Source organism: Myodes glareolus, chromosome 7, assembly GCF_982192425.1.
Source record: "Myodes glareolus chromosome 7, mMyoGla1.1, whole genome shotgun sequence".
Lineage (NCBI taxonomy): Eukaryota > Metazoa > Chordata > Mammalia > Rodentia > Cricetidae > Myodes > Myodes glareolus.
In genome coordinates, this window is record NC_142032.1 from 5,752,469 (window position 1) to 5,778,518 (window position 26,050).

The 26,050-nt window shown below is 47.1% G+C and overlaps 1 protein-coding gene across 47 annotated transcripts in view; it reads right to left on the bottom strand.

The window, feature by feature from the left end:
- Window positions 1–230: 230 nt before the first annotated feature.
- Window positions 231–26,050, bottom strand: part of Tcf7l2 (transcription factor 7 like 2) — a 190,313-nt gene continuing 164,493 nt past the window's right edge. For 6 of the 47 annotated variants that reach the window (XM_087907771.1, XM_087907761.1, XM_087907776.1 and 3 more), the window contains 10 exons: window positions 24,865–24,997; window positions 22,671–22,773; window positions 20,685–20,771; window positions 15,270–15,410; window positions 14,551–14,710; window positions 14,078–14,185; window positions 9,748–9,796; window positions 9,126–9,176; window positions 7,785–7,857; window positions 231–2,412 (listed from right to left, as the gene is read on the bottom strand). In XM_087907771.1, the coding sequence (XP_087763897.1) occupies window positions 1,989–2,412; window positions 7,785–7,857; window positions 9,126–9,176; window positions 9,748–9,796; window positions 14,078–14,185; window positions 14,551–14,710; window positions 15,270–15,410; window positions 20,685–20,771; window positions 22,671–22,773; window positions 24,865–24,997 (1,329 nt within the window). In that variant the 3' untranslated portion in view covers window positions 231–1,988. Of the gene's footprint in view, window positions 2,413–7,051; window positions 7,126–7,784; window positions 7,858–9,125; window positions 9,177–9,747; window positions 9,797–14,077; window positions 14,186–14,550; window positions 14,711–15,269; window positions 15,411–20,684; window positions 20,772–22,670; window positions 22,774–24,864; window positions 24,998–26,050 lie in introns of those variants that run through there. The other 41 variants (XM_087907775.1, XM_087907766.1, XM_087907758.1 and 38 more) reach the window with 19 other exon arrangements.

The following is a 26,050-nucleotide window of genomic DNA, read 5'->3' on the forward strand; positions in this document are numbered from 1 at the left end:
CTTGAAGAGCATTTAGGCGCCCCGCCAGCACACCCTACACCACCTATACCATATACCACCTACACCACACACCACCTACACCACCTACACCACACACCACCTACACCACATACCACCTACACCACATACCATCTATACCAGCTCAAGCCCTAGCCTGACCTGCCGCTCCACAGGAAGTTCAGTTTCCGGAAGAGACACCGCCATCCCAAATCACAGAAGCAAGAGAAGCCTTTCTCTGCACATACTAAGTTGCTTTTATTAATCCAGAACAGCATGCTACAGATACTGTACAGCATGGACATTTATTCATTACAAAAATGGCTTCCAAACCATTCAAAATGAACTCGGAATAAGCATAAAACAGAACAATAACATCACAACTGTTAGGAAACATTCAAAGTATTCACAAAAAAATGTTATAGTTAGCATTTTAATAAACCAGAGAAAACCGGAGACAGTTTTACAATCGCTTCATGTCAACTACGATGGCACTGGAGGAACAGGTCTCAGCTTTATACAGGATTTGACAACATCAGCATGCCTAGGTTCTCCTGTGTTAAGGTCACCGCCTACTCGTATGTAATATGCGTACATAAAAGCGGCAGCTGGTTTTTTTTCTTTTTTTTCTATTTTTTTTCATTTAAGAGTAATCTAATATACAGAATTTTTGGCCCTTAAGGGTTTAGACCTCTTCATTTAAAATGCTTTCTGGACAGTCTGCTACCAAACACATTTTGTTATAGGTGACATTAAAACTACATACAAATCTATCTATGTAACATCACAGCAAAACATGGCGAACAGAAAGTACAGCATCAGAAAAGAGGGAGAAAGCTAAAGTCACTGAGAGTTTTGGCACATAAAAGTTTTGCACGCGGTCAGTCCATGTTCTAAGAGCACAGGGCAATTGACTAGGAGGTGGGGGGGAAACAGGGCGGTTCCCACGGCTGCTCAGACAGCTGCTCAGATTCTCTCACTACTGTTCAAGTCTTGGTTTACATAATGGCTTTTAAAGCAACTTTTGTTAATGCTACTGATCTTTAATGCAACTATTAATGTCCATTTGGTGGCATCTGGGTTTTATACAGAAACAAACAAAAACAAACAAACAAACAAAAGTCAAAAAAAAAAGGAAACAAAAAAATATATACACATTTTATATATAAACTTAAAAACCTTGTACAAATGAGTTGTTATATATAAGATGCTTATGCTAAGGGGGGGTGGGCTTTATACAGTTTCAAAAAAAAGTAAAACATATTTTAAAGGGACGGACGTACAGGTACAAGCAATCTCTAAAGCAATAAATACTACTGGTCCAACAGCGCTGATTCCATTCATTGTTGAGTAGCGTCCCCCTCCCCCCAAAAGAACAACACCATGGAACAAGGTATATTAACACATTTTAACCCTTTGTTTCTGTACATTTAAACAATAACAAGTAACATCACAATAAAAGTTGTTTCACACAGGAAAAAAAAAAAAGAAAGAAAGAAAAGGAAAGAAATGGCACTGCATTCATTGTGCCCTCGTGGTTTAAAAACCGAGATGTAAAGTGATTGGTTCGCAAGCTCGTATTTAATACAAATAATACAGAACCAACTCCTTCTGGAGGGTGCTTCGAAACGGCTTCTCTCTCTTTTTTTCTTCTTTTTGCTTTTTAATCAGTCTTTTCAAACTAAGCTATCCAAACTACATAACAGTTATGTATATATATATATATTTTAAACGCTACAAAGACTTTAAACAGCTGTTGATAAAAATTTTGGTAGAATCATGAGGTTTCTCTCATCTACATATTTAAAAGGAGAAATTGAAATAAGAATGGGTCAAATATTGACCAATGAACTCGATAAACATCAACTCATGTAAGCCACAGAGGCACAAAATTAAAAGTACAAAACAAAAGCTTTCCAATATGGGGAAGGGCAAACCAAGAACCAGGAGGACACACGTCAATCAAGCAGGGGACAGTGGACGAGGTGTAGCTACTCTAAAGACTTGGTCACCAGAGACAGAGGCTGGGGCTGGGTCCCAGCCAGAGAGTTGTGGGAATGTAAGGAAGATGTTGACGGCTGTGTGAGCGATGAAGAGGGGACCATGGGTGGCTGCAGGGCAGCGGGTGGCAGGTCCAGGGCTCCGTTGGGACAGAGGGTGGAGGCCTTGCCGTGGGCAGCTTCAGCCAGCAGGAGCGCAGGTGGCGGTGGCATCATGGACAGGTGGGCCAGAGGGTCAGGCTTCAGTGACAGCGAGAGTGGCTGTGTCTGCTCAGTCTGTGACTTGGCGTCTTGGGGAGGGGAGCCTAGCAGATGCGGGGATGGGGGAGGCGAGTCTAGTAAGCTTCCATCTGAAGAGGGTGGGCTGACGCAGCTGCCTTCACCTTGTATGTAGCGAACGCACTTTTTTTTTCTCCTAGAAACAGGGGAGAGAGTTACCTGTGAATGAAGGGCAAGGACGCCAAGGTCGAGAGCTAGCTAATGCTCACAAGAAGCTGATGTCACTCAAGGGACGCCCCCTACAGGTCATGCCAGGCAGCACGGAGCAATTAAAGCCGCTACTTCAAGGGGCTCAGGGGGCGGTGTGGCTCCCATGTCTACATCCGCTCTGGCAAAGGAGTTGTCCTACCCATGTTCTACCCTCACAGGACACCCAGGGCCCCACTCCTTCCAAAACATATGTGAGCAGACTAACGGAAGTCAGTGCAGAGGGGCGGCACGGATTCCTTAGGAAGGGTTTTTATCTACATGAAGACTAACACACTTTATTTCTCTTTGGGCTTAGAATTACCTTCCCTTTCCCATTACATCTTCTTGCCTGCCCTCCCGGTTCTTTCCCACCCTCCCCACCCCCAATCTCCAGTGATGCCTGAGTGTATTCAAAAGAGAAAGAAAGGTTCCTCCCCTGTGGCCTCTTATCAATATGAAACTCTCAGAATGCTGACTGCTGAGCCCACATAGCTGAAGGCAGAGCAGGCAAGGGGCTTAAAGGTTTTAACACACCACCACCGTGAGGCAGCAGGTCCCAGAGAGCTTTTGGGCTTGTCTGTTCCGAACCACACCAAATCGAGAGGTCAGAATCAGGTGAGAAGGGAGGGGAGTGGAGGGAGAACAAAACCAAAACAAAACAAACTAAAAAAACAAAACCAACCAAAAAGTAAGTAAATTAAAAAAAAAATAAAGAATAAGAAGAACCACCAAAAAACAGGTAGAAGAGGGTAAACAAAGTAAGGGAAAGGGGAGAGTAAGAAAAACAGAAAATGATTCAAAAGTACGAGAATAACTGGTTGACATGGCCTGCAGGTTGTGGATAAAATTAAGATTCATAGTTTTTTTTTTGATTTTTTTTGATTTTTTTTTTATTCTCCCCCCTTAAAGATTTGGGACTTCCCTACCCCTTCATGAGAAGGTCGCACGAAGTGAGAATGGTACGCGGGGAGCCTTGTCCTTGTCCTATGCTGAGGTCAGGAAATGGAGTACATAACACAAGCCAGTCACAGAGAAATGGCCACCAAGAAAGGCCGGGAGGGACCTTGGATCAGGGTCTGAACCAGAAAGACTATATCTGTCCTATGCCAAAACCATAGTCTCCCCTCTTCACAACCCATTTGTATAGGAAGGAGGAATGAGAATTTCAGAGCCTTTCTGACTTTATCAAAGGATAAGGTGGGGAAAACCCAATCAAGAACTCAGGCATGTGACTTCAAAGCCTGGCCCACCATTGATTGCTGGCTGATGGGAATCTACTTAGTAGGAAAAGGGACCCTGGAGATCAACCCACTATTGCTATAAAGACAATTCAGACTTGGGAAAGTGCTCATCCAAAGACTCAGAACAATGGTAGGTGGGTCCCGTTCCATCTAAAACCAAGTGTGTGAGCACTGGTCAGTCACTGGTCACTGAAGAACCTCCAAGATGCTGCCTATTTGAAGGCAACCCCCATGGGACACTGTCCCTGGCATTTACAAGGATGGGACGGGACTGTATGAGTCCTTCCTGTGGTCTAGGCCCAGAGCATGGGGCACGGGGCATGGACTCTGTAGGGTGGCAGGAGGGGAGGAAAAGAGGGAAGGGCAAAAAGGGGCATGCTTAGTTCTCCCTGTCTCCCTGAGGCTCAGGCCTTGGGGCTGGGGTTGTCTAGGCCAGAAGGAACTCTAGAGGAACAAGGAGAGTCCCCTCTTACCCTGCCTAGCAGGCTCCCTTTCTCTCTCTGGATAGGACTGGCACAGACTGTGGGTTCTGCTCCCATCCCAGAAATGAAATAAACAATTTAACCTCTCCATTTTAAACCACCTTAGCCTGCAGATCGAAGCATGCTCACAAACTAGGGTCTCCATGCATTTTAAAAACAGGAAGAAAAAAAGAAGGGGAGGGTGGGGAGGGTGTAAGCAAAACAGAGGCAGCAACGGGCAGAAAGGAGGTGGAGGAGAGAAGGGGGAGAGGGAGTGAGGAACAGTCAGAGGAGAGCATGAAGCAGCATGCCAGGCTCTGTTAGGATGGGGCAAGAAGATGGGGAAGCAACTTGGTGGGCTCAAAACAGGGTCTGGTTAAAATGTCCTCAAATGCCAAATAAAATTAGAACCTAGAGTCCTGATTGGCTAGGAGCATTCCTAAGGCTCTCCTCGCCCCTCCCACCCTCCTTTCCAGGTCATTCGAAAATGCTGTGTGGGGAGCATTTGAACAAAGGACAGGGGGACTATGGTGGTGGTGGACTGCCGCGCCCCTAGTGGGGCAGCTGGAATACGCACATCTGGATGGGTCAGAAAATGCCTCCATTCACAAGCCTCTCTCTCTCTCTCTCTCTTTCTCGTTGATTTTTGTTTTACTTGTTTACTAAATGTCTTATTGAGTTTAGCACCCAGCTCAATGTGGTTTGGCAGTGTATAATGGAACAGCTGGAAAAGGGGAATGGGTAACTCCTAGTTCAAGCTCCATACTGTGACCCACCCCATTGTAGAGGCATCTCATAAGCACCCATGTGTAGCTTTCTAAGTATGCTTCCTGGTCCTATTTTGGAAGGTCCTCCTCAAATGGACAGCAGAAGTCAGCTTGCTAACACATCTAGAGCACCCCCCCCCCCGCCGCCGCCAAAAAAAACCCTCAAACTCAGAAAAATGGCAGCTAGAACTTTCTAGGGGCCGAGGTCAGGAGGCTGGGGAGTGACAGGGGCCTGCTGGACTTCATGACCTCTGTCCAGGGATGTCTCAGTCTCTTTGACAATAGAAAAAGTGGTGCATTGTGGATAGTCAGCCCCCAATGTGTGTTTTAGAGAACCAAGGCGCTGAAGGACAAAGAGACTACAAGGGTTTAAAACTGGCAAAACAAGATAAAAACCCAATTTAAAAAGTTATTGTTGTTGGTGGTAAAAGTATCAAGAAATTTCTGGTGAGAGGATGGAACCCACCACGGATTTACGCGAAGATGGGTTGTATTTGAGGACCGGGGGAGGGGTGGGTGCTCTATCCTTGTTAACGTCAGTAACAGTTTCTAAAGATGAAGACCAGGCTAAGTTTGTAGCAACTGATCTGAAACCAAAAAAGGTTCGTAAATAAACCATTCAGGAATAAAATTATGAGGTCCAGTCTCACTGCAGGGCACAGGCAATGGTGTCTATTGGGACTTGCTATGACAGGGTATTCCGCTGTCTTACCCTGGGCATTCATAAAGTGTTAACCAACTTATTACCTGCAGAGGGTAAGCAGGTCCCTGACCTCCCTGGCTCACCCTAATTTAATACCTAACATCCCCATGCTTCTCAGGAAGTCCCTGGGGCTGCTCTGTAAGACCTGCCGTCTTTGAAGGTTGTCCACTCACAGGAAGCCGCTCTCCTGCTGGGTGCCTGTCTAGGGCCCAATTCCCTTACTCTGGAGCACAGAGAATCTGTGTAGCTGTCTGTCAGTGATGATCCCTCTCTCCCCTGGGGTCTTGTGTGGTCAGCCATCTCTCATACTGGCACCAGAGAAGACACAGCAGACTCGTGGGCATGCACGTGATGGGATGAACATCTGATCTAACGTCTAGACACGGAGCACGGCAAAAGGGGATGGAGAAGAGGGACACGTGACGCAGGAGGCACTACAAACAGGGATGTGTGTTTGGGGTGTTGAGATACCTACCATCATAATATTCCAAATTCAAAGACTGCTTGTATCAGAACAAAGAAATAACAAATTTAACCAAAGGTGGTCATTAAAAGGAAAGGAAAGGAGATGGGTACGAGAGCGCATTCCCTCCACCAAGAAGGAAGTACCTACACCTTCTCTGCCAGTGCCATGACTGGGGAAACCTGCAGGCAGATCATGGGGCTCAATTTGGACTCTTCTGGACTGATTGGATGCGTGTGGGAACCCACGCTACACCTGCACATCGTAACGCTCGACTGTGTGCTCTGCAGGCCTGGCAGCGCTGCAGGGTCTGGCTGCAGCCCTTGCTGCGCACAGGCTCTTAGCTGGTGCACGCCATTCAATGCCACGCTTCTTTTTCAGCACTGTAAAACAATGTCCGCTAACGAGCTCCTCCATACAGATACGTGTTTTAAACATAAAACAACTAAAGAGGGGCGGGGGAGAGAGAGAGTGAGAGAGAGAGAAAGAAAAAAAAGGGATTTCAAAAAAGCAGCCTGCCCCAATGCACTTCTCTCAGCGTCTTTAACAGAATGCTACCTGGGAATGCTACCATTGCCAAATTCCAGTTCTGACTCTTTAACACCTGTGAGAAGGGTGGGGGACGGCACGGTGGCTCAGAACGGGGCACCGAGTCATTCACCAGCTGGCCAGTTCCAGGACACCAGCTTTCAAAGCCAGATCCTCAGTGTCTGTCCTCATGGCTGTCAGCCCTTGCTACCAGGGACACATTCTTCGCAAGAACAGGGAGGAAAAGGGGGTGGGGAGGAAACAGTATGAAATTAGCAAGGAAAATCTGAAGAAGGAGAGTTTATTAGTCATTGATGCCAGTGGGGGAAAGGAAACGTGAATGAGGGCAAAATAAATCGACCCACTAAGTAGCGGAAGGACAGAAGGCTCTGATTGTCCCCAAGGCCTCGGAATGGTCATGTACCTGCAGGGTTTGCACCATAAAGTCTGTCGGTCAAGCCCGAACAGTGCCCGACACTTCTTTGGAGTATTTGCATCTGTTAGCATAAGGTAAACACAAAAAAACACAACACAATGGTGGGTCGTGCTTGGTTGGCTGAGTCTTCCACTAACTGCTCTCTGCACCATCTTGACTCTACCTGACAATCGGCCCTCATCAAGGGTTTGAAAGAAAGGGGCTTCTCTGAGCCAAACCAAAAAAAAAAATAAAACAAACAAAACAATAAAACACACACACACACACTACACACACACGCACAAAGGAAAACAACAACCAGAAACAAAAACAAAAATGAAAAAACAAAACAAAAAAAAAACCAACAATGAAAAATAAATAAAAAGAGAGAGAGAGAAGAGGAAGGGAGAGGGTGACGTCATTGGCTTCTACCTAGACCAGGATGAGCACATCCTGGGCTATCACAAGGAAGGGGGTTGGCAGGCAACATTCCCCAGTCGAGGGCACGCTGGAATCTGAGTCTCGGCCCTGAGGAGGCACACACACTGTTTTACAGTGGCATTTTGGCTAGCAGCAGCTGGCAGACAAGCACATCCCTGGTGGAGCCCACACACTGGCAGTGTCCCGCTCCCTGGTATTTCCTACAATCCACACACAAAGCTACAAAGCAACAGGCCAGAGGGGGAAGAACAGGAGAGACAGCGGCAAACCAGCACAGCGGATCTGGGAGACTATACACACCTGCAGGGGCCGCACCAGTTATTCTGTTGATCAAGGCCAAAGCGCGCTCGGCATTTCTTAGGAGCGCTCAGGTCTGAATGAGTTCAAGAAAGGAGCGAGCAGAGGAGGACATGGGAGGCAGGGAGAGAGGAGGAGAGAGAGAGGAGTAAGAGAGAGAGAGAAGGGAAAGGGAGGGGGGAGAGAGATACAAACAAGAAAAAAATAAAAATAAAAAGGGAATAAATCAATGACCGGGTTACTAATAGCAAAATATTGACTTTTCTTTCTTTTTTTAAAAACTTTCTTTAATTAAAAAAAATGTAAAAATCACACTTATTCAACTTGTGAAATTAGCTGTGGCAAATAAAGCTGCAGTATCCCTTATCAAGGACGGTCAGATCCGGTTCCAGCTGCCCGCAGGACGGCAGGAGCCAAGAACTTTCTCTTTCCATTATTTCTCCTCTTTTACTTTAGTTCTGTTTTTTGTTTTTTTTCTTTTTTTTAATTCTCTCAATTTTCCTTTTTCTCAAAGAAGAAAACAAAGCAAAGGAAGGAATTAGGTTTGTAACATGCTTTTTTCTTCTGAGTACCACAGTTTTGGAAAGAAAACAAACAAACAAACAAAAAAACTACAAATGAACACAGAACGAAATGAAATGAAACAGAAAGAAAAAGAAAGAAAAGGGTTGTGGGTATTGGGATATTGCAGCTTTTGGGCATTCTCTTTTTTTAAAAAAATCTATTTTCATTGTTATTAAGAGGAAAGAAAGGGTAAAGAGGCCATGAGATGAGTTGTTAGGTGTTAGATGCTCCTAACGGGCATGGAAGCAGGCATGGTCAGGAAGCACTAGCAGGTTTGCAAATGATGAAGTCAAAAAGCAAAAGGAAGAGCAAGCAAACAAACAAACAAATGAAAAAAATAAATAATAAAGCAAAGGAAAAAATAATCATACTGCGATTGCATGCTGGCGTGAGAAAACTTAGTGGGGCAACGGAAAAAGCCATTAGATTAAGGAGGTTTATTACTGAATTTTTTTCCATTTTTTTCTTTACCAGTCTCTTTTAAAGAAATACTGCATATTCAATTTGCACAGTTAGTTCAGCTCTAAGCCACTGTCATCGCTGCTTAAACAACGGTTATGGGAACAGTCAATAAATGAGACAGAAGTTAAAATAAAAAATAAATAAAACCAACAAAGCAACTGGAAAAAAATCTACTGAAACATAATGAAACCGTGTAGATGATCATTTTAAAGGATGTTCAAATGTCATACGTGTTTAATGTTAATAAAACTACAAATGGCAGGAAAAATGAAAAAACAGTTTATCAACTATTTTAATGACTCAAAAGGACATTAGCACCTGTGATCGGAGGAAGTGAAAGGCAAGGATTTAGGAAACATTCGCTGTGTTCTGAAAAAAAAGAACAAATTACACAAAGTCTTCAAAATTTTTGTTTGTCTGTAAAGCCTGGCCTTCTCCAAGGGCCCTTCATTGCCTATGCAGTATTTCTAGTTTCTGTCGCTGAATGGCAAACCTCCTTAATTTAAAATGGGCACGATTACCACTGTAAAGGCATGCATTGGAACACTCAGGAACAGCCAGTTACCCCAACACTCACACACGCCCCTCCTGGTCCCCTAGGCCCCTCCTCATCCCTTCTCAGGCACATACATAAGCAGGCTGTCCAAAGCCCGGCAGAGGCATGCCTACCGTGGACTCTCTAGTTACAGGCTTGGCAGTTACTTAAAAACACATTCCGCCAGGATTACAACGGGCTTTTCATGCAACAATGGATGTTACTAGCTTTAAAAGGGCAGTCATGAAGCAATTAATTAAAACACATAAACAAAAAAGGCTCCCTAAGATGGGTTCCCCACAATGTCCTGGCCTTGGATTCCTCCTGCCTCCCCCAGACGGAAGCTGACGTAAGAGTGGCCCCCCAACTAGTGTTTCTTCCATCACCCTGACCATTGTCACTCACCATTGGTCTCACCCGGCTGCTTGTCCCTTTTCCTCTTCTTCTTCTTCCCCTAGATGAACAGAAGAAACGCAGGAAATTAGGTCAAGGAGGGAGGTGTCTGGATTCGCATGTCAGGAGAGCCGAGAGGGACAAGCTTGCAATCTCCACTAATCTCCCAAGTCTATTCAATCTGTCAGTCATGAATTCAGCCCTTGAACTCTGCCTACCTCGGAGGACACACATTTCTTGGGGAAAAGAGAAGGCCAGAGGGTCGATGTGGAAAGACCTCATGGCCTTCTCCCTTCTTCAGCCTGATCCAGGATGTCTGACTCCATAAAGGGAGGTGAAAGGAGCAAGGGAGATTCCGGGAGGAATGGAGAGCAGGGTGGGCAGCAGGATGGACACACTCCCAAGGGGCACAGAGAAACCTTGAAGCCCATAGTGGTTCCCAGCTGCCCTACCTGCCTCACAGCCTCTCATTATGAAAGACAAACCATCCCCGCTTCCATGTCCTGGGTTGAGAGAGGAACGGCCCTAGCTTCTCTGTAGTAGCGGTTCCTTTCAGAAACGTAACGCAGTCCTTCCTCTCAAAGGAGCATAAGGAGTGGGAATGAAGAGAGGGCCAAGTGCTACCTGGGCTTCTGTCTAAATTACAGGGTGGCCATGCATAGGCAAGGGAAAGTGTTCCCCCATGCTCTTACCCCAACAAATACATCACTGGTCACAGAGACCATAACTCAAGTGCGTGTGCTATGCCCAGCTCTCAGGTCACCACAGCCTAGCCAGACCACTTCAAACACACACAGGGTAGCCTACAGGTGGGCAAAGTCATCCACCATGGAGCCTGCCTTCTCGAAAGGTGTTGAATGGCTTGTGCCAATGACTGCACACTTTCTTACACATGGAAAGTAGACCGGTTGTATGGCATGCTTCCATGACACCATGAAGTTGAGAAAGTGCAAGTCAAACCCCGGCAAACCAGGAGCCATTAGAATGGCTGGCTCCTAACCGGTATTAAAGTTTCACAGTATTAACCTGTTATAAGGTTAGCTTGTCATGACACTCACTCCTAACATTAACCATGGCCAGCATCTGCCAAGTACACATTAGGAGCCAGGCATGACTCAACTGGCAAGAGCTCTACACAGTACATGTGTCTTCACACTCCGGAGTCACGAATGAGGAAACAGGTACAAAGAGGCTGGGCAACGGCCTTGAGTTGGCACAGCTACGATGAGGAGGAGCCAGAGAGCCAACCCAAGTGGCCTGAAAGCATTGCCCTCGGCTGTGGACCATGCCTTCTACCGAGTACTGTCTGTCACCCTCCGTAGCAGCCCTTCTTTGAAACAAGGGTGAGGAGACGGCCTTAAGTCATTACCACCTGACAGCCTGACCCTCTCAAGTGAGCGAGCAAGACTCTGGGGCACCCTGCCCTATTGCTGGGCTCTAGGGAGGCTCTCTGGCCCAGGTGAGGCAGCTGCGGTCTTACAAATCAATCTGTGTGCTTCAGAATACGTAAATGTTGTCACCTTTGCTTAAAGGTTTCATGGAACAGTGACCTCGACACCAAAAAAAAAAAAAAAAAAAAGGGCAAGGATGTTATGTGTAACAGCCCCAAGGCTGTCAGGCTTGGGTGACTCCAGCTATCCCAGAGAGGGCTGCTCTATCCTCTGAGGGTACGGGGTCTGGGTCACTGGGAACATTAGCCCTCTATGCAGCTATACACCAGATCCTTTTATGTTTCTTGGCACAAAAGAAAAAACAATGAAAGCAGGTCATGTGACACTCTCAGAGTGGGCAGGATGAGCCGGAAGAAAGACTCAGGAGAAGTAGTCTAACCTGAAGGTGCCTGTGTTGCCCCCCGACACACTCTAGGGCCATCTGATGGTCCCTACAGAATCCTCTGTGTGCACTGACACCTGGAATGCAGGTCACGTCATGGCCAAGCAAGGAACCATGCAGACAGACTACTAGATCCTGGTGGACAGGGATGATGTTTAATGGGAAGAAGACATAAAGAGACAAGGGGAGACCACTTCCTCTTTAAAGGTAACAAGAAAAAGAAAAGGCATAAGACATGAGAGTGAGGGAAAAAAGTCAAGTGACAGAGACGACCTTTAATAAGAGAAGGAAGGAACGGTCTACTATGACACCAGGTCAACTAGCTGTTACTATGGTACCCAGCTAGCTTCTCCTGGGTCCCAAAGAACAGGTCAAGTCTGAGCAGCCAGACGGGTTTCCCTCCAATACACTTCCCTAAGATGGTGACATAAAGGCTCCAAGCCCCACTTGGCTAGAAAGGCAGGAAGGGATGGTTCAGAACACATCTCCCAAGAGAATCTTCTGGGCTTTGCAGCAGCCAGAGCTATCTACAGAACCTCCACTGTCAAGTTGATTAAAAAGGATTGCTAAGAAATTCCCACCAAGGTCAAACTCACAAAAGCTGCAGGTGTGAGATCCCTGGCCCCAGTGTATTCTCTGGAGTGTGGAAGGAAGGAATGAGCATGCATTTCCACACGTGTGTAAGGAAACATTGAAACAGGAACCTGAGAGCCTGTGCCCAAGAGGCTAAGTTCCTGCAGTCTGACATCCAATCCGCCCCTAAGCCAGCCCCTCACCTACTCAGTGGCTCCTTATTGGCCAAGCTACCTCCTAACGCAGAGTGGAAGTCAGGGCAAGTGGCATGCGGACCATGAAAATTCTAGAAAGTACATCACAGAATGCCTAGAACGGTGTCTAAATGACTCCCGGCAAGTCAAACATAGAATGTTTCTGACTCTGCCATCAAGTCTGCTGTGCTTTTGTGTTCCTCCTGTGCAACCCCAAAGGGCACCATCTGTCCTGTGGCCCATGGTCCACAAATTGGGCAGTTTTTATGTGAAGGCCCTGTGAAGGCAGGTGCCTAGGAGGCCTTGGGATATGGTAGCTATTGGAGAAACTGGATCCTGTCCTGGGATACCTTCTCGACGACTCCAGGATGGCAAGTGTAACAAGCCAGAGCTCCCAGGCGTCAAGGGCACAGCTGTCCTGAGGTGATGTGGTTGAATATGTACAGGAGGGTGCCTAGCCCTGGAGTGTCACCTGGGAATGGGTTGGGGACACAGAGAGCCCGTGGGAGAGCCCAGCTGCTCATCTCTTCCCTTCAGTCTCAGAAGAAAGGTGTCCTAGCTGCACACACAAAGACAAGCAGCAAAGTCTCACATAGCTAAGAGTTCATGATACTTGTCTGCTAGTGACAATGGCTGCTCTCAAGAGCGGAAGTGCTGTCTAGGCCTGAAGGGCCATGCATGGATAGGAGCATTGCTATGAAGCCCAGGCCAGGCTCTTTGTCTACCTGATGGATAGCGGGCGAGCCAGCTCCACTCTTACAGGTATGAGGCAAAAGAGTGAAGGAAATCCAAAGAGCTAGCCCTTGGAAAGATGATACTAATGGACTGGAGACATCCTCCCAGCTTCTCCACTGGCACCACCAGGAAAATACCCTCCTGGCTCCAAGAGAGAAGAGGAAAAGAAGCCTGTGCTGGCAGCAAGGCAGGTTTGATTTTGACATCAGAGTGGTTGGAAGAGACATTCCCTGAGACCAAACGTGATGCAACAAAGAGACTAAGCAAGAGACATGCTACCTATCCGGACAGGGAAGAGGCCCAGAACTCAGAGCTGCTGTGTAAAACACAGGATCAGGACTAATGGGAGAGACACCAGGGCTCCAGAACTGGAAATCTGCTGTGTGCCATCAGCGCAGGTAGTAACAACAACAGTCCTACTAAGAGGAAGTTTAAGAAGCAAGGCAGAAAATTGAGCAAATCTGGATTTGCCAATAGAACCCAGAAGCACACACATCATGTGATAGATGTGTCTTGAGACACACATCCTTCCCCACCTCTGTGGGACCCAGACTCATTTCATCTTCCCTACCAAAAGATGGCTACTTTCATGCCATTCTCCCATCATGCCGTTCTCAGGGCGAAACAGGCCCCCATGACAGCCTGGCCACAAATAGCTACCCCACCAATGGCAGGGGCTTAATTTGGAATGCAGTACTTTTGAATGTGTTTTGGAGCTCTACTTTTCCTAACAGGTGGGTGGAAAGACACAGACACCCCAAATCAGTCTCCAGGATCCTGTGTTCTGGGAACACAGGTGCCAGCTTCCTGCCTGTCTCCTGCTAATATAATAGAGTCACAATGAAAGCCAAGCTCGCTGACCGGAGGTCAGGGACAGGTCCTAGAAGTAGACAGAATGAATGGTCTGGAAGCCCGGTTCAAGCAGGCAATAACCCATCCTTCAGGTTCTTGCAGACATACAATATATATCCACAAAAACTGAATTCTCCAGAAAGTGGGCCACGTACATAGTTATCCCGCGCAGACCAGCCAGGGTACAGCTGCATGTGAAGCTGTCGTTCCTTCCGGGCCAGCTCGTAGTACTTCGCTTGCTCTTCCCTGGACAGGGCGTGCCACTGCAGAGAACACGGGGCAGGGAGAGAAAGACAGGCAGAAACATCACAAACGGAAGCACGGCGATAAACGAGACACGATGCTACCAGGGCTTGAGTCTATCCAGACGCGGTAGAGCGTGCAGATAGTGATGCTTGCTGGGGCCTCACACTAACAATGGTACCCAGAGAAACCACGTCTGTCCTCACAGGAAGATGAGGGATGTGGCTATCCTAAATGCTGCTCAAAAGCTCAATGATCTTGATCAGTGGAAGCCAGACAAGGACTCAAAGAGGCAGGGTTGGGGCCATGCTTGACAGAGCAAGGTCAAACAAAACCTGTCACTGTTTCTGGTCCACTCCGGTTCTTCCCATGGACGGCCACCTACCCTGCGCCCGAGGATCTGGTTAATAGCTGCACTTTCCTTCAGTGTGCACTCGGCCACCACCTTCGCTCTCATTTCCTTCATATACAACATGAACGCGTTGAGGGGCTTCTTTATGTGGGGCTTTTTCTTTTCTTCTTCCTTTTTGGAGTCCTGATGCTTTCTGGATAGAGACAGAAGGAGATGGGCAGACGCCATCCAGTAAGCGACTGTGCAGGCAGCGTCCCCCAAAGCAGAGCCTGTGCTCCTTTCTCTTCCCACCCAAGCCCAGCAGTTTCAAGTAAAAAAAAAAAAAAGTTCATTTCCACCCCAGAGCACGGTCCAGGAGCAGTTGGAGGAGGCCTGGCTGGTGAGAGATTCTGAGATCGCTTCCTCTCCATTTGCAAACAGACATTTTCCCAGGGAAGAGGGGGAAAGCACAGGGTGGCCAACCCCACTTCCCAGGGTTCTGTTCTGTTTGCTGAACAAAGCTCCAAATGCAATCCCCTGTCTCTTCAAACACACACCATGGAGATCTCTGTTCCGGGAAGCAGTGTGACAATCAGTGTGACCTGCTAGAGAGCATGTTCTCCTTTATAGGAAGCCAGAGGCCATAGGGACGGGGTGCTGCCGAGGGTCCAGCAGGAGATGCTGACCGTGGCCAGAAAGCCACCAAGCAGCGGCCACCATGGCAACGCATCACCCAGGCCACAGAGCGTGGAAACAGCAACTGTAACACTTACGAGCTATGAAGCGAGCCGACGTCACTCTGTGAGGATTCCTGCTTGACTGTTGGTGTGACGATGGCCGGATGGGGGATGCCGGTCGTGTGAAGAGTGTGATGGGGAGGGACCATGTGGGGAGGGAACCTAGAAGACAGAAAGCTGTGTAAATCGTCAGAATCAAATGAATGAACGAGGAGGGATGTGTACACACAATTAAAAAAAAAAAAGCGCAGTAGCATCCACATGAAAGCAACCCAAGGCATATGAAACCTGTCAGCATTAATTAGTGATAAATTAAACATAATGATTCTCATAATGTCATTAAAGTCGATCTGCCCCTTCATTATTGCTACTGACATGAGACATTATGATTTTTAACATCTTTAGCAAAAGACAAATTCTACTGATGTACTTGGGCAGGAAAGTGGGCTTGGACGGCCGGCCAGAAATTGCACGTCCACTTGGTTTCTGAGGCATGAGCTGCGGCCTCTCAGAAGGTAATTTCCTACGCCCTGCTCAGCTCCAGAAGGACAGGTGATAACGTCTGTGTGTACTGACAGCTAAATAAAATATTAACGCGGCTGAAACGGATGTACATGTCTTGACAATGCGCTGCATGCCTCGTTAGGCCTCATTCTGGTGATGGAGAGCAATCAAATTTTCATTTTCTCTTTTGTTGCTGTGCCCACTATTTGAGAGTAATAGGAGAGAGTGAGGCAGAGAGAGAGAGATTCCGAGAGTTCCTGCTCACCCTAAGTCACGGCATTTTGAATACATTTTTGAAAGAAAAATGGGGAAATACACACACACACACACACACACACACACACACACACACCAAAGCACTGAATTCTGATTTGTATGCCTTTCTCCACTAAGATTCTTATTTTTACTTAATATGTTATCTGTGCATCATCCAGAATCCTTGTAAATGACAGACACTGTAATCACAGATAAGACATTAACGGTCCTTGCTTCTGGGAAAGTCCCCAGAATACACTTCAGTTCTTCAACCGGTGTTTCCCGACATAAGAGTTTGCCAGTATAATACAAACGCTAATTTCAGCTACATAAGACAAATGGCTGCCAAATGACATGTTTTGTTTGTGCTGGTGGGAAAACACCTCCTCGACTGAAGTCACACACAGTGATTAGAGAAAGGGCAAAGGAGGAAAGAACAGACTGCTCAAATGGGGTGAAGGAGAAGTTGGACACAGGCAATGGCTGCCCTTCTGATAAGGCCAAACCAGAAGAGGACAAGTGCCACCCAGGGACCAGCGTGGGCCAGCATCCTGCTCTTGAGAAAGTGAGTTCTGGCAGAGAGGGGTCTTGCTGAGGCTACATCGTGACAATTATTTCAAAGGGGTCTTGTATTTGTTTACAGAGTTCCTTTCATAAGTGGATCGGAAAAATAAATTATAACAAATGGGATTAAAAAATAGAGAACGAACAGGCTCAGTACATCTTAACAGAGATGAAAATACCCAATGAAGGATGTTGATCTTTTCAGAGGTCCCAGAGCCATTGTAGTTACCTGGCTGAGAAACCCCGCCCTCTACTGTGACAGCCTTTGCAAACTAAGGCAATGCTGGCTTTCGGAAACAATGAGATGCTTTAACAGTAGTCAGAGTGACTGTGTGTGTGTGTGTGTGTGTGTGTATGTGCGCACGCGGGGGGGGGGAGCGGGGGACTAACAACCAGCACCATTCCTGTGCCCTTAAAAACAAAACAAAACAAAAAGGAGAGGGGAGGGAGGGAGGGAGGGAGGGAGGAAGAGGAGGAGGAGGAGGAGGGAGGGAGGGAGGGAGGGAGGGAGGGAGGGAGGAAGGAAGGAAGGAAGGAAGGAAGGAAGGAAGGAAGGAAGGAAGGAAAAGCAAACCCTTGAGTTCTCAAGTTCCTCAGGCTACCCCAGGCCACAGAGCAAAAGCAAGTTAAGATGTGTTCCTGGAAGTCCCTCAGTGCAGGGCAGGTGGGCTGGCAGTTCTTCCTATGAATGTCTCAAGCACATGTTACTTTCCTGTGACATGTGACTACGTGTACACACACACGAGGGAGAGAAAGAAAACCGGTGTGTGACTGTGGCCTCCCGGTGTGCAGGGGCACATACAAATATCAGGCAAAGGCATCAAGACGAGCACATTCTAGGGTTGGAGGATCTGGGTGGCGCTTGCGAGTTCCCTGACCTCTGCACACGTTGGTACCTGCGAAAACTGCACACCAGCAGAAAGACTGCACATGAGTAAGTGTGTGGCCCACGAGGGACACACACCTTCACCCTGTTCTGCAGACAACCGCTTTCTGAAGAAATGCAATAAACACCCTCAAAAAATTCTAAGCAGCTCATTATATACCCCCGTCTGCTTTCATGGCTCCAAGCCAGAATATAATGATGAACCTTAACTTGTTAAGGACAACTAATTTTTGTTTCTGGCTGTCTCAGGGGCCTCTCTCATACTCACTCTCGCTTTGCTTCAGTGCTGACACATTTCTGTTAGCCGCATGTCATCCGCCGGCCTTGATTTTATGCACAAGCAGTAGGATGCATTTTCCCGTGCAACAATCCCGCTTTGAGTTGCATTAGGATTGTCATTATTCTCTCATTTTCCCCCTTGCACTTGTAACATTTCATCTCTTCCTGCCTTATTTTTTGTGAGCCACGGTGCACCCACATTATGGTTTATACATGATCTCGCTCCCTTTGAAGCCGGCAGATTTCAGGGCCCGCTCTCGTCATGAGAGGAGCCTTGCCCAATTTAGCAGGCTGAGGGCCCGGAGCTCCAACATCTCAATCTAAAGGGGGTCACAGGGTGGCACAAGTGAGTGTCAGCAAGAGCTGTTTAATTGCCAATCTAGGCTTCTCCATGGTGTTTAAAGTATAATGACCCATCACTTAATTCCGAGAAGTCCTGGCCCCGCTGCTGAATAGAATAAATATCAAAGGGTGTTCTGGAACAGGGCAAGCTGCCTACATTCGCTATAACTGCCATACATATAATAGACCTATACTTCTGTCGCCCCATTACCACAATAATGCATTTAATTTGCTGTATACGCTTTTTTAACTAGCTACCTTTCATTTGGCCTACCTGGGGAATTGGCCACCTCCCCCCCGTCACGTACCGCCAGCCCCTAACCTTTCTTCTCGCCACCCCCTTCCTTTCCTCCATCCTCTGCGACCTATAAATCATCAGCTGGCCTCCTAATGATAATTCAATCAATAAGCTTAACCCCCAATCCCGATCCTGCGATTACTTTGTTGCTTTCAACCTCTGGATGCAATGAACAAACAAGCAGGAGGAAGGGTTGGGAGCAGCATGTGAACGCTGGGACCGAGTCAGGATCATAAGCAGCCCCCTCCCCTCTCCTCCCAGGAGGTTTCCCATTCGTTCCCACGCTTTACAGGGACTGGTGACGACATCATTTAATGAGTATAACCTTTCTACTTTCTCCAGCCGAGAGGATATAGAAAGTCATCTTCCTGCCTAGCTTACATGGGCATGGATTCAGAGATTGAGATGATATATCACATGTAGGGCCCAGATCTTTCGAGCTGCATGATATTTGTGGATAATTATAAAGTCTAGCCTGCCTTTCTCGGGGGGGGGGGGGTGTTTCACTCTATCCAAAACAACAGTTGCTGTCCTGCAAGCAGGAGAAGAAGGCATTCCAGGCAACCTTCAGTCCTTGGCCACAGAGCATGGAGGCAGAGGCAGGGGGACAGCAGCCTTGCCATGTACTGCATGCTAATTGAATCACGTGGCATCATCAAAATGGATTGGTTGCTTCAGCCCATCAGGAAAGTCTAAACCTCCACCGATTTAATTAACTCAACCGAAAATCAGATGAACAGAAAATAAAACTATCATTAGGGGCAATTAGTGACTACTTAAACATACTGCTGCCAACCAGTTTGTAAATAAACTAGCAGTCACTGAAAAATTAGCTGGAATTAATTAGAGAGAGGAAAATGAGTCCTGGGGATACATGTATATGCAGTATATATGTTTTAAATATGAGTCTATGGGAATGGATGCACACATAATTTCTTTCCAACTTTCAAAGATTTAGCAGCACTGGGGAGGACAATAGTATGGCCACCAGGCATGTGCCCTTAAGTTCCTCAAATGTGCCCAGTCCAACTTGATAAGTGCTATAAAGTGTAAATGCATGTAACATGTAAAAGTTAAGAAAAACAGAAAATCAGAATGGCAGCTGTGGCATGGCCGCAGTGTATAGAAACGAGAATACTGCAGTCACACTGTATGACTGATAAATATAACGTGGGGGTCGTAGTGGGCAGAGGGAAATCTTCTTAAAGTGATAGACATGAAAGGTTGAGGGGGGGATGTAAACATAATGTTAAATGCAATCTGGATCCCAAGAAATTTCTACTGGACACTGCTGCCTTAAGAGACCAGGATACAGCTTATTACAGACTCTGAACTGAAATCTGAGCTTTCTAAAGACCCATCTATTTTTTTTCTCAAATCTCTGAATAATAATCATTAAGTTCTCCTCTCCTCACTTCCTTCTTTCTTTCCAGCAGAGGACAACAGAGAACCAATGACTTAAGAAGCACCCTTTCTAGCAGCTTACCCCTGAGGCACCACTCTCTCTCTAGCCACTTTCCCCTTAAGCCCTGCCCGCCCGCTCTGGCACCTTTCCCTCTGAAGCCCCGCCCACTCTAGCCACGTTCCCCTTAAGCCCCGCCCACTATAGCACCTTTCCCTCTGAAGCCCCGCCTACTCTAGCCGCTTTCCCTTAAGCCCCGCCCTCTCTAGCACTTTTCCTTCTGAAGCCCTTCCCACTTTAGCTACTTTCCCCTTAAGCCTGTCCGCTCTAGCAGCTTTTTTCTTGAAGCACCGCCCACTCTAGCCACTTCTCCTGAAGCACCGCCCACTCTGGCTACTTCGCCCCAGAAGCACCGCCCACTCTAGCCACTTCCCCCTGAAGCCCCAGCCACTCTAGACATCCTTCCCACGCACACTTCGCTGTTGTTTTTAAGGTTTATTTATTTTTATGTGTATGAGTGTCTGCTCCTGTATCAATGAGCCTGCCTGTCTCTAGAGGAGGCCAGAAGAGGGTTCTGGATTCCCGGAACTGGGGCTATAGATGGTTGTGAACTGCCACGTGGGTGCTGGGAACTGAAGCCAGGCCTTCTTCATGAGCAGCAAGTGCTCTTAACTGCCAAGCTTCTCCCAGCCCCACAACTGCCTTTTTAATCTGTGACACTATGTTGCTCTACATCCAGATAGGCTACTAATGTCTTAGACAGGCAATCACTTACCTTGAAAGGTCAAGGCAACTTTCTGGGATTTTGTAGAGGGAAGCCAAGTGAATGTTGGTCTATATTATTATACCCACACATGTTCATGGGCCCTGGTGGCCTGGCAGCTGTCTAGAGGACCTTTCTGAATGGTCACTGCAACTCACCTAGACATAGAAGCGTTGACTGTCAGCGCTGTGGGGTAGGGGTGTCTGAACCCTCCTGTCGTGATTGGGTACACAGGCTGACCTTGCCTACAAAGAAGGGGGTACAAAAAGTGAGAGACTAGAAATAAGGCCGGGATGGGAACGAGGAAACGAAGAAGAGGGGAAGTTCTCTCTGTACAGTAAGCTTTATTCTCATTTGATCAGAACAAAAATCTTGGGGATTGTACAGGCAGGATCAAAGGGAAGAAACACAGAACAATTTGAATGCCATAAATCTGATAGGAATGGCTAATTAAATTTTATAACCTCTGCTTATGTCAATAGAGACCCTCTCCCCAAGCTGAGACTAGGTGTTTTGTTGTAATAATTAAAGGCGAAGTCTCGCTTGCTTTAATGGAGCCATCACACTAATTGAGGGCTACACATCCAAAGGAAAACAATAATGAATGTAAATTTATACCAAAATAAAGTACAGCGAATCAAAGGACTTCAGTTGCGCTTTGGGCCTCTTTCGGTATTTAGATCTCGGTGAGAAAACATTAAATTAACAGAGCTTAATTTGTAGCCTTTTGTCAAATTAACAAGTGTTGACAAGAGTTACCGGGGGGGGGGGAGAGTCCCCAAGAAGAATTGTGGGTAACCAATAGACAATCACACCTCATTACAATAATTAAAAAATACAGCAACATGCAGAATAGCATCCTCATGAAAGACACACAACTTCTCCTGACAGAGGGCTGTCTGAGTTGGCTATTCCTTTTTATCTAGCCTTCGGCATCTCCCCATCTGATGACTGGACTACTGAGGCTCGGCCTCATCCAGTGGAGAAGCCGCCGAAGAAGCAGGTCCAACCCTCATATCTACCTCAGCAAACAAAAATAAGACAAAAAAACAGAAACTGTATCCACAATTAGTACTTAGCGTAGCTATTGCCCAACACAACCTGTTGTTTTTAGATGGACAAACAGCGCAGGCTCTGCTCAACCGGAGGAGAAAGAAAAGTTGGAATGGGGATACTATTCCAAAATTGTATCGCCTTGAGGACTATAAAAGTCTGTTTTCCATAAGACCCAGATTGGACAGTTTCACCAGGATTTCTTCCCTGTGCTTTCTAAAGCTAGAAGTCACTGATAAAATGGAGAAAGAGGTGCATAAAAATATATAATCTCAAACATTACGTGCACTTCCATGCATGGCACAAAGTATGCTTAATCACGAAAGGCCTTTCTGCTCTGGTGTCTAAACCTATCATTCTTTTGAGTTGTAAGCGGCAGTCAAATTATTCGGGCACTGCCAGGACTAGAGTCAACCAGGCAGCCCAGGCCCTGAATGCCAACAGGAGGGCTCTCCTTGTCCCTCTGTAACCCCATAGTAGGCTAAAGCATTAGCCATGTCAAGAATCTCAGAGATGCTGGAGAGATGACATGAGCTCCCTCCCATTGTTGCTATCCGCCTTCAGGGTGAAGGGTTAAATGATAGCTGGGGTGCATGGGATGAAGGGGGAAAGACCTCCACTCCCTCTCCAAGATTTCCCCTAGATCTCACCCTGAGATCTTGCCATTAAGTTGCTCCTATTTCCAGCCCCTTGTTGCCACAGAAGCAACACCTAAAACAGAGCGCTCAACCCAACAACACGAGTCCAGTTTGGGTTGCTACTGCAGGGAGAGCCAAAACAAGCTTCACTAGCTTACTGCAGGACATCTTTGGGTCCCATGGGTTCAGAGTGCCAATGACCACTGACCCTTTTCAACACAGATCATTGAAATGGTGTGATTTCTGCACATCCACAGGACACCTCGACCGCATCTCCCCTGTGTTATCCCGTCAGCTAGCTGTCCGCCAACACAGACTCACCCGTGCTCAGACACACAGACATACCAGACATACACAAAGACAGACAGACACACACACATACACACAATAATAATAATAATAAGCATGCTCATGCAAGAAACAAAAACAGAAATAAAAACTGGAGCTGCTTACTGTGGTACTAACCATCCTAGCGGATGGGGGATTTGTCCTACGGTGCCGGGCGACAGCGGGTAATATGGAGAGATATCTGGAGGGTGCGGAGGCCGTGGGATTCCTGAGAAAAGAAGGAGTGGGTTTTAGGTATGCAGGAAGAGCGAAAAGCAAGAGGGACTGTGGAGGGAGGGGAGCAGGGAAGGAATAAGGAAAGGGGCTGTCTCTCCTCAAATCGCAGCTGGAGGCCAAGGCTGACTCTGGGGGAGAGGGCTGTTCCCAGCTTTCTTCTCCTACGGCGCCAGTTTGCACAGTGAGTTAGCTCATTCTGGAGGGACTGGTGTGGCTGAGTGAATGTGAGCAGGAAGATGCCACCTTGGCTATTTTTGCTCTGTGTGATTACTTCAAGTTTTTTTTAAAAAAAAAAATCTAAAAAGCATGGCACACTGCAGGTGAGCGAGTCATAATCATTAATGCCTTTTGCTTTGTTACTTGGTCCATTACCCTTTATTTTGAGTGACTTGCCTATATGAGAGTTATACTTTTGATTTGTAAAACTTAATGAATTTATTTTAGTGTTTTGAGTCAGAGCTAACTACACAGCCCATGGTGACTTTGAATGCACAACCTCTTGCCAAGTGCTGTGATTATAGACATATCTTGCAGTTCATTCTAAGTTAGTGCTCAAAGAGGTGACCCTGACTTCTTTCAAAAGACTCAGCTCCCATAGCTGGCCAATTCCTCCCTGAAGAGAAACCACCAAATGCCAGCTGGTGTCTTTGCCCCAGGAGTCAAACCTGAATGGATAGGGAGAAGGTGGGCCTGGGGTGCTCAGCTCTGGCCTGGTTCCCTGAATGGCAGATTCACCTGTGGGCACCAGGGTACTCGATGGGTCAGAGGGGCCGTGAGCCTTGTTGAGGCCCGCAGCAGTAGACGTAGAAAGTCAGCCCCACAGCTCACTTCTTCACGGCACAGGCTGCACATCTGGCCGTCCATCCTCAGGAAGTGGAGTCCTGAGAGCAATTTGGCTTGAGAAAAATGGCTCTGCCTAGCTGCCCAGTCCAAGTGGGAGGCGACATGTGCAGAATGTGCCAGAATTAACCCAGAATCGAAGGGACAGGACAGCAACGTTCATGAATTAAAAACTATCTCATTTTTCAAGAAATTCATTCAGGAAGCTTTTAATCTGTAAATTAAGTCTCCCTGGGTGATATTTTAATGCAGACATTGCTTTCTCTCTATTACAAAAAGCAAACAGATTAGCCGGGCTTGGACCCTACACCGAGCCGTTTGCACACTTGAAAGAATGTTCGCAGAGGAAAAATAAACAGTCCTTAGACGTTAATCATATGGTTTACGATAACCATTTAAAAGCTATTCCCTGGCCTACCATTATTCAAATGAGACAGACGCTGCCTGCTGCAAGTGGAGCCCTGTACTTTGTAGAGCCTGGGGCAGGCTGGTCGCCTCCTCCAGCCAATCAAACTGCCAGGCTGCATCTAGCATCCACACAGAGGGCTCAGAGGGCCCCGGCTGTGAGCAGTGGCTGCCTGCCATACAGCATCTTGCTGTAGGGGGCGCTATAAACAGCCCTGCATTTTACCATTTTCCCTTTGGGGGAAACAGAAAGAAGGGATAGATCAAGAGGTTGAGAACAGTGTGGTTGCCTCTGCTCAAGAAACTGTTGGATGAAATGAGAAAACTTTCTAGGCTTCAGTTTCTTCATCTGTAAAATGGGTTTAACAGCAACAACAAAAACATCCAAGATACTAAAATGGAAGAAAAGTGCAAAGAAATCTACAAGAAATATGAAACCCTGGGTAATGTGGCCCCTTAAGGATGCACCAACAAGTCACTCTTAAGTGACTAGGTCCCTTCAAAGCCATGATGATATTGGTTTCAGGAAGCTCAAAGTGCCCAGGAGACACCTCCAATCCATTACTACTTAGTTTCTTTGGGGGGGGGGGTGTGTGCCCAGAAATGGATTTCCCAAGCAACCCTCTCCAAAAATCTTGTTATAAATCTTATCCCTGTAAGTGGATCTCTTCAAAGAAGAGGGAGAAACTGGTCCCCAGCACACAAACTGTGCTCTGGACACCCTTCCCCCACCCAAGAGCATCCTTTTCCGCTTCCAGGCGAGGCTTTGAGATTCCCCCACTCCCATTCCTTCCACTGTCCCACTGACAGAGACCTTTATTCAAGTTCCCCCACTTACCTGTCTTGGGGTCTACATCAGCTGGTAAGTGTGGAGGTGGATTTCCCGGGGTGAAGTGTTCGTTGCTGTAGGTGATGAGAGGCGTGAGTGGGTGGACATGGTGGGGGTGCTGCACCACCGGTACTTTGTTCGACTGTGGGGGAGGGAGAACAGAGGAGGACACGGTGAGCTGGGTCACCATAGCCTACAACTTCAGAACAAGGGTGTGTGTCCCCTCCAACACCCTCCAAGCTGCCATCCCAACCCCCACCTCCCTAATCCATTTAAAGACAGGAGACAGTGTGCTCTCTGCACTGGCTTGCTTCAGGTTCACCTACGCGCACCCTCAACATCACCACTGGAACCCAAGTTTCTGCACCTTTCCCATGAGCAGGGGGGACAAAAGTTGAAGCTTTACTCTGTTAGGCTTAGGAGGGTTAAGCACACAGTGGGGTGGAATGGTCTACCCCAACCACCTCTAGGAGGCAGACTGGCTTCACAGGTAAGGCAGGGAAAAAGAAATCATTTACAAGAAACCTGGAGACCCAGCCTTGCAGCCAGCCTCCTGACTCACCCCCTAGCTGCACAGGCTCTTACGCAGGAGGCTCCCACCCTTTATGCTCAGCCTGGATGGCAGACTGAACTTTTCCAGCTCTGGCCCAGCCAGCACCTGCATATCTTATGCAGATCACTGCAGCCCTGATTCATTAGGAAGCCATCAGGGACCGCTAATAAATTAACTGGATGATGATGAATTGGGCTAATAAACAGTATGAATTTGAGAAATGGGCAGTTCCAACCAATAAAGTACAAGTGTTTGTTGTGCTGGGGCAGGGTAGGTGGTGAGGAGAGGCAGAAAACGAGGAAAATAAGAACATCTCAGACCTTCCTCACTGTCCTCTCCCCGGCCTTCCGGGGCACTCACCTCTCTCCACCCCTGGCTCTGGCCCCTCCCCCTCTATGCTGGGCTATAACTCAGCCCAGCAAGATCACAAAGGAAAAAAAAATTAAGCTGAAACAAGCGAACTACTGGGCCATTTACTGAGAGTAATCCAATTGCAAAAAACCCTATTCCCAATAGGGGATTTTCACTAAAATCCTACAACAGGGACATTTAACCAGATTAGGTACCAGAGAAGATAAAGAGGCTAGTATTAGATGATGAATGGATTAGAGTCAAGTTTCATTTCAGAATGTGTCTTCATTT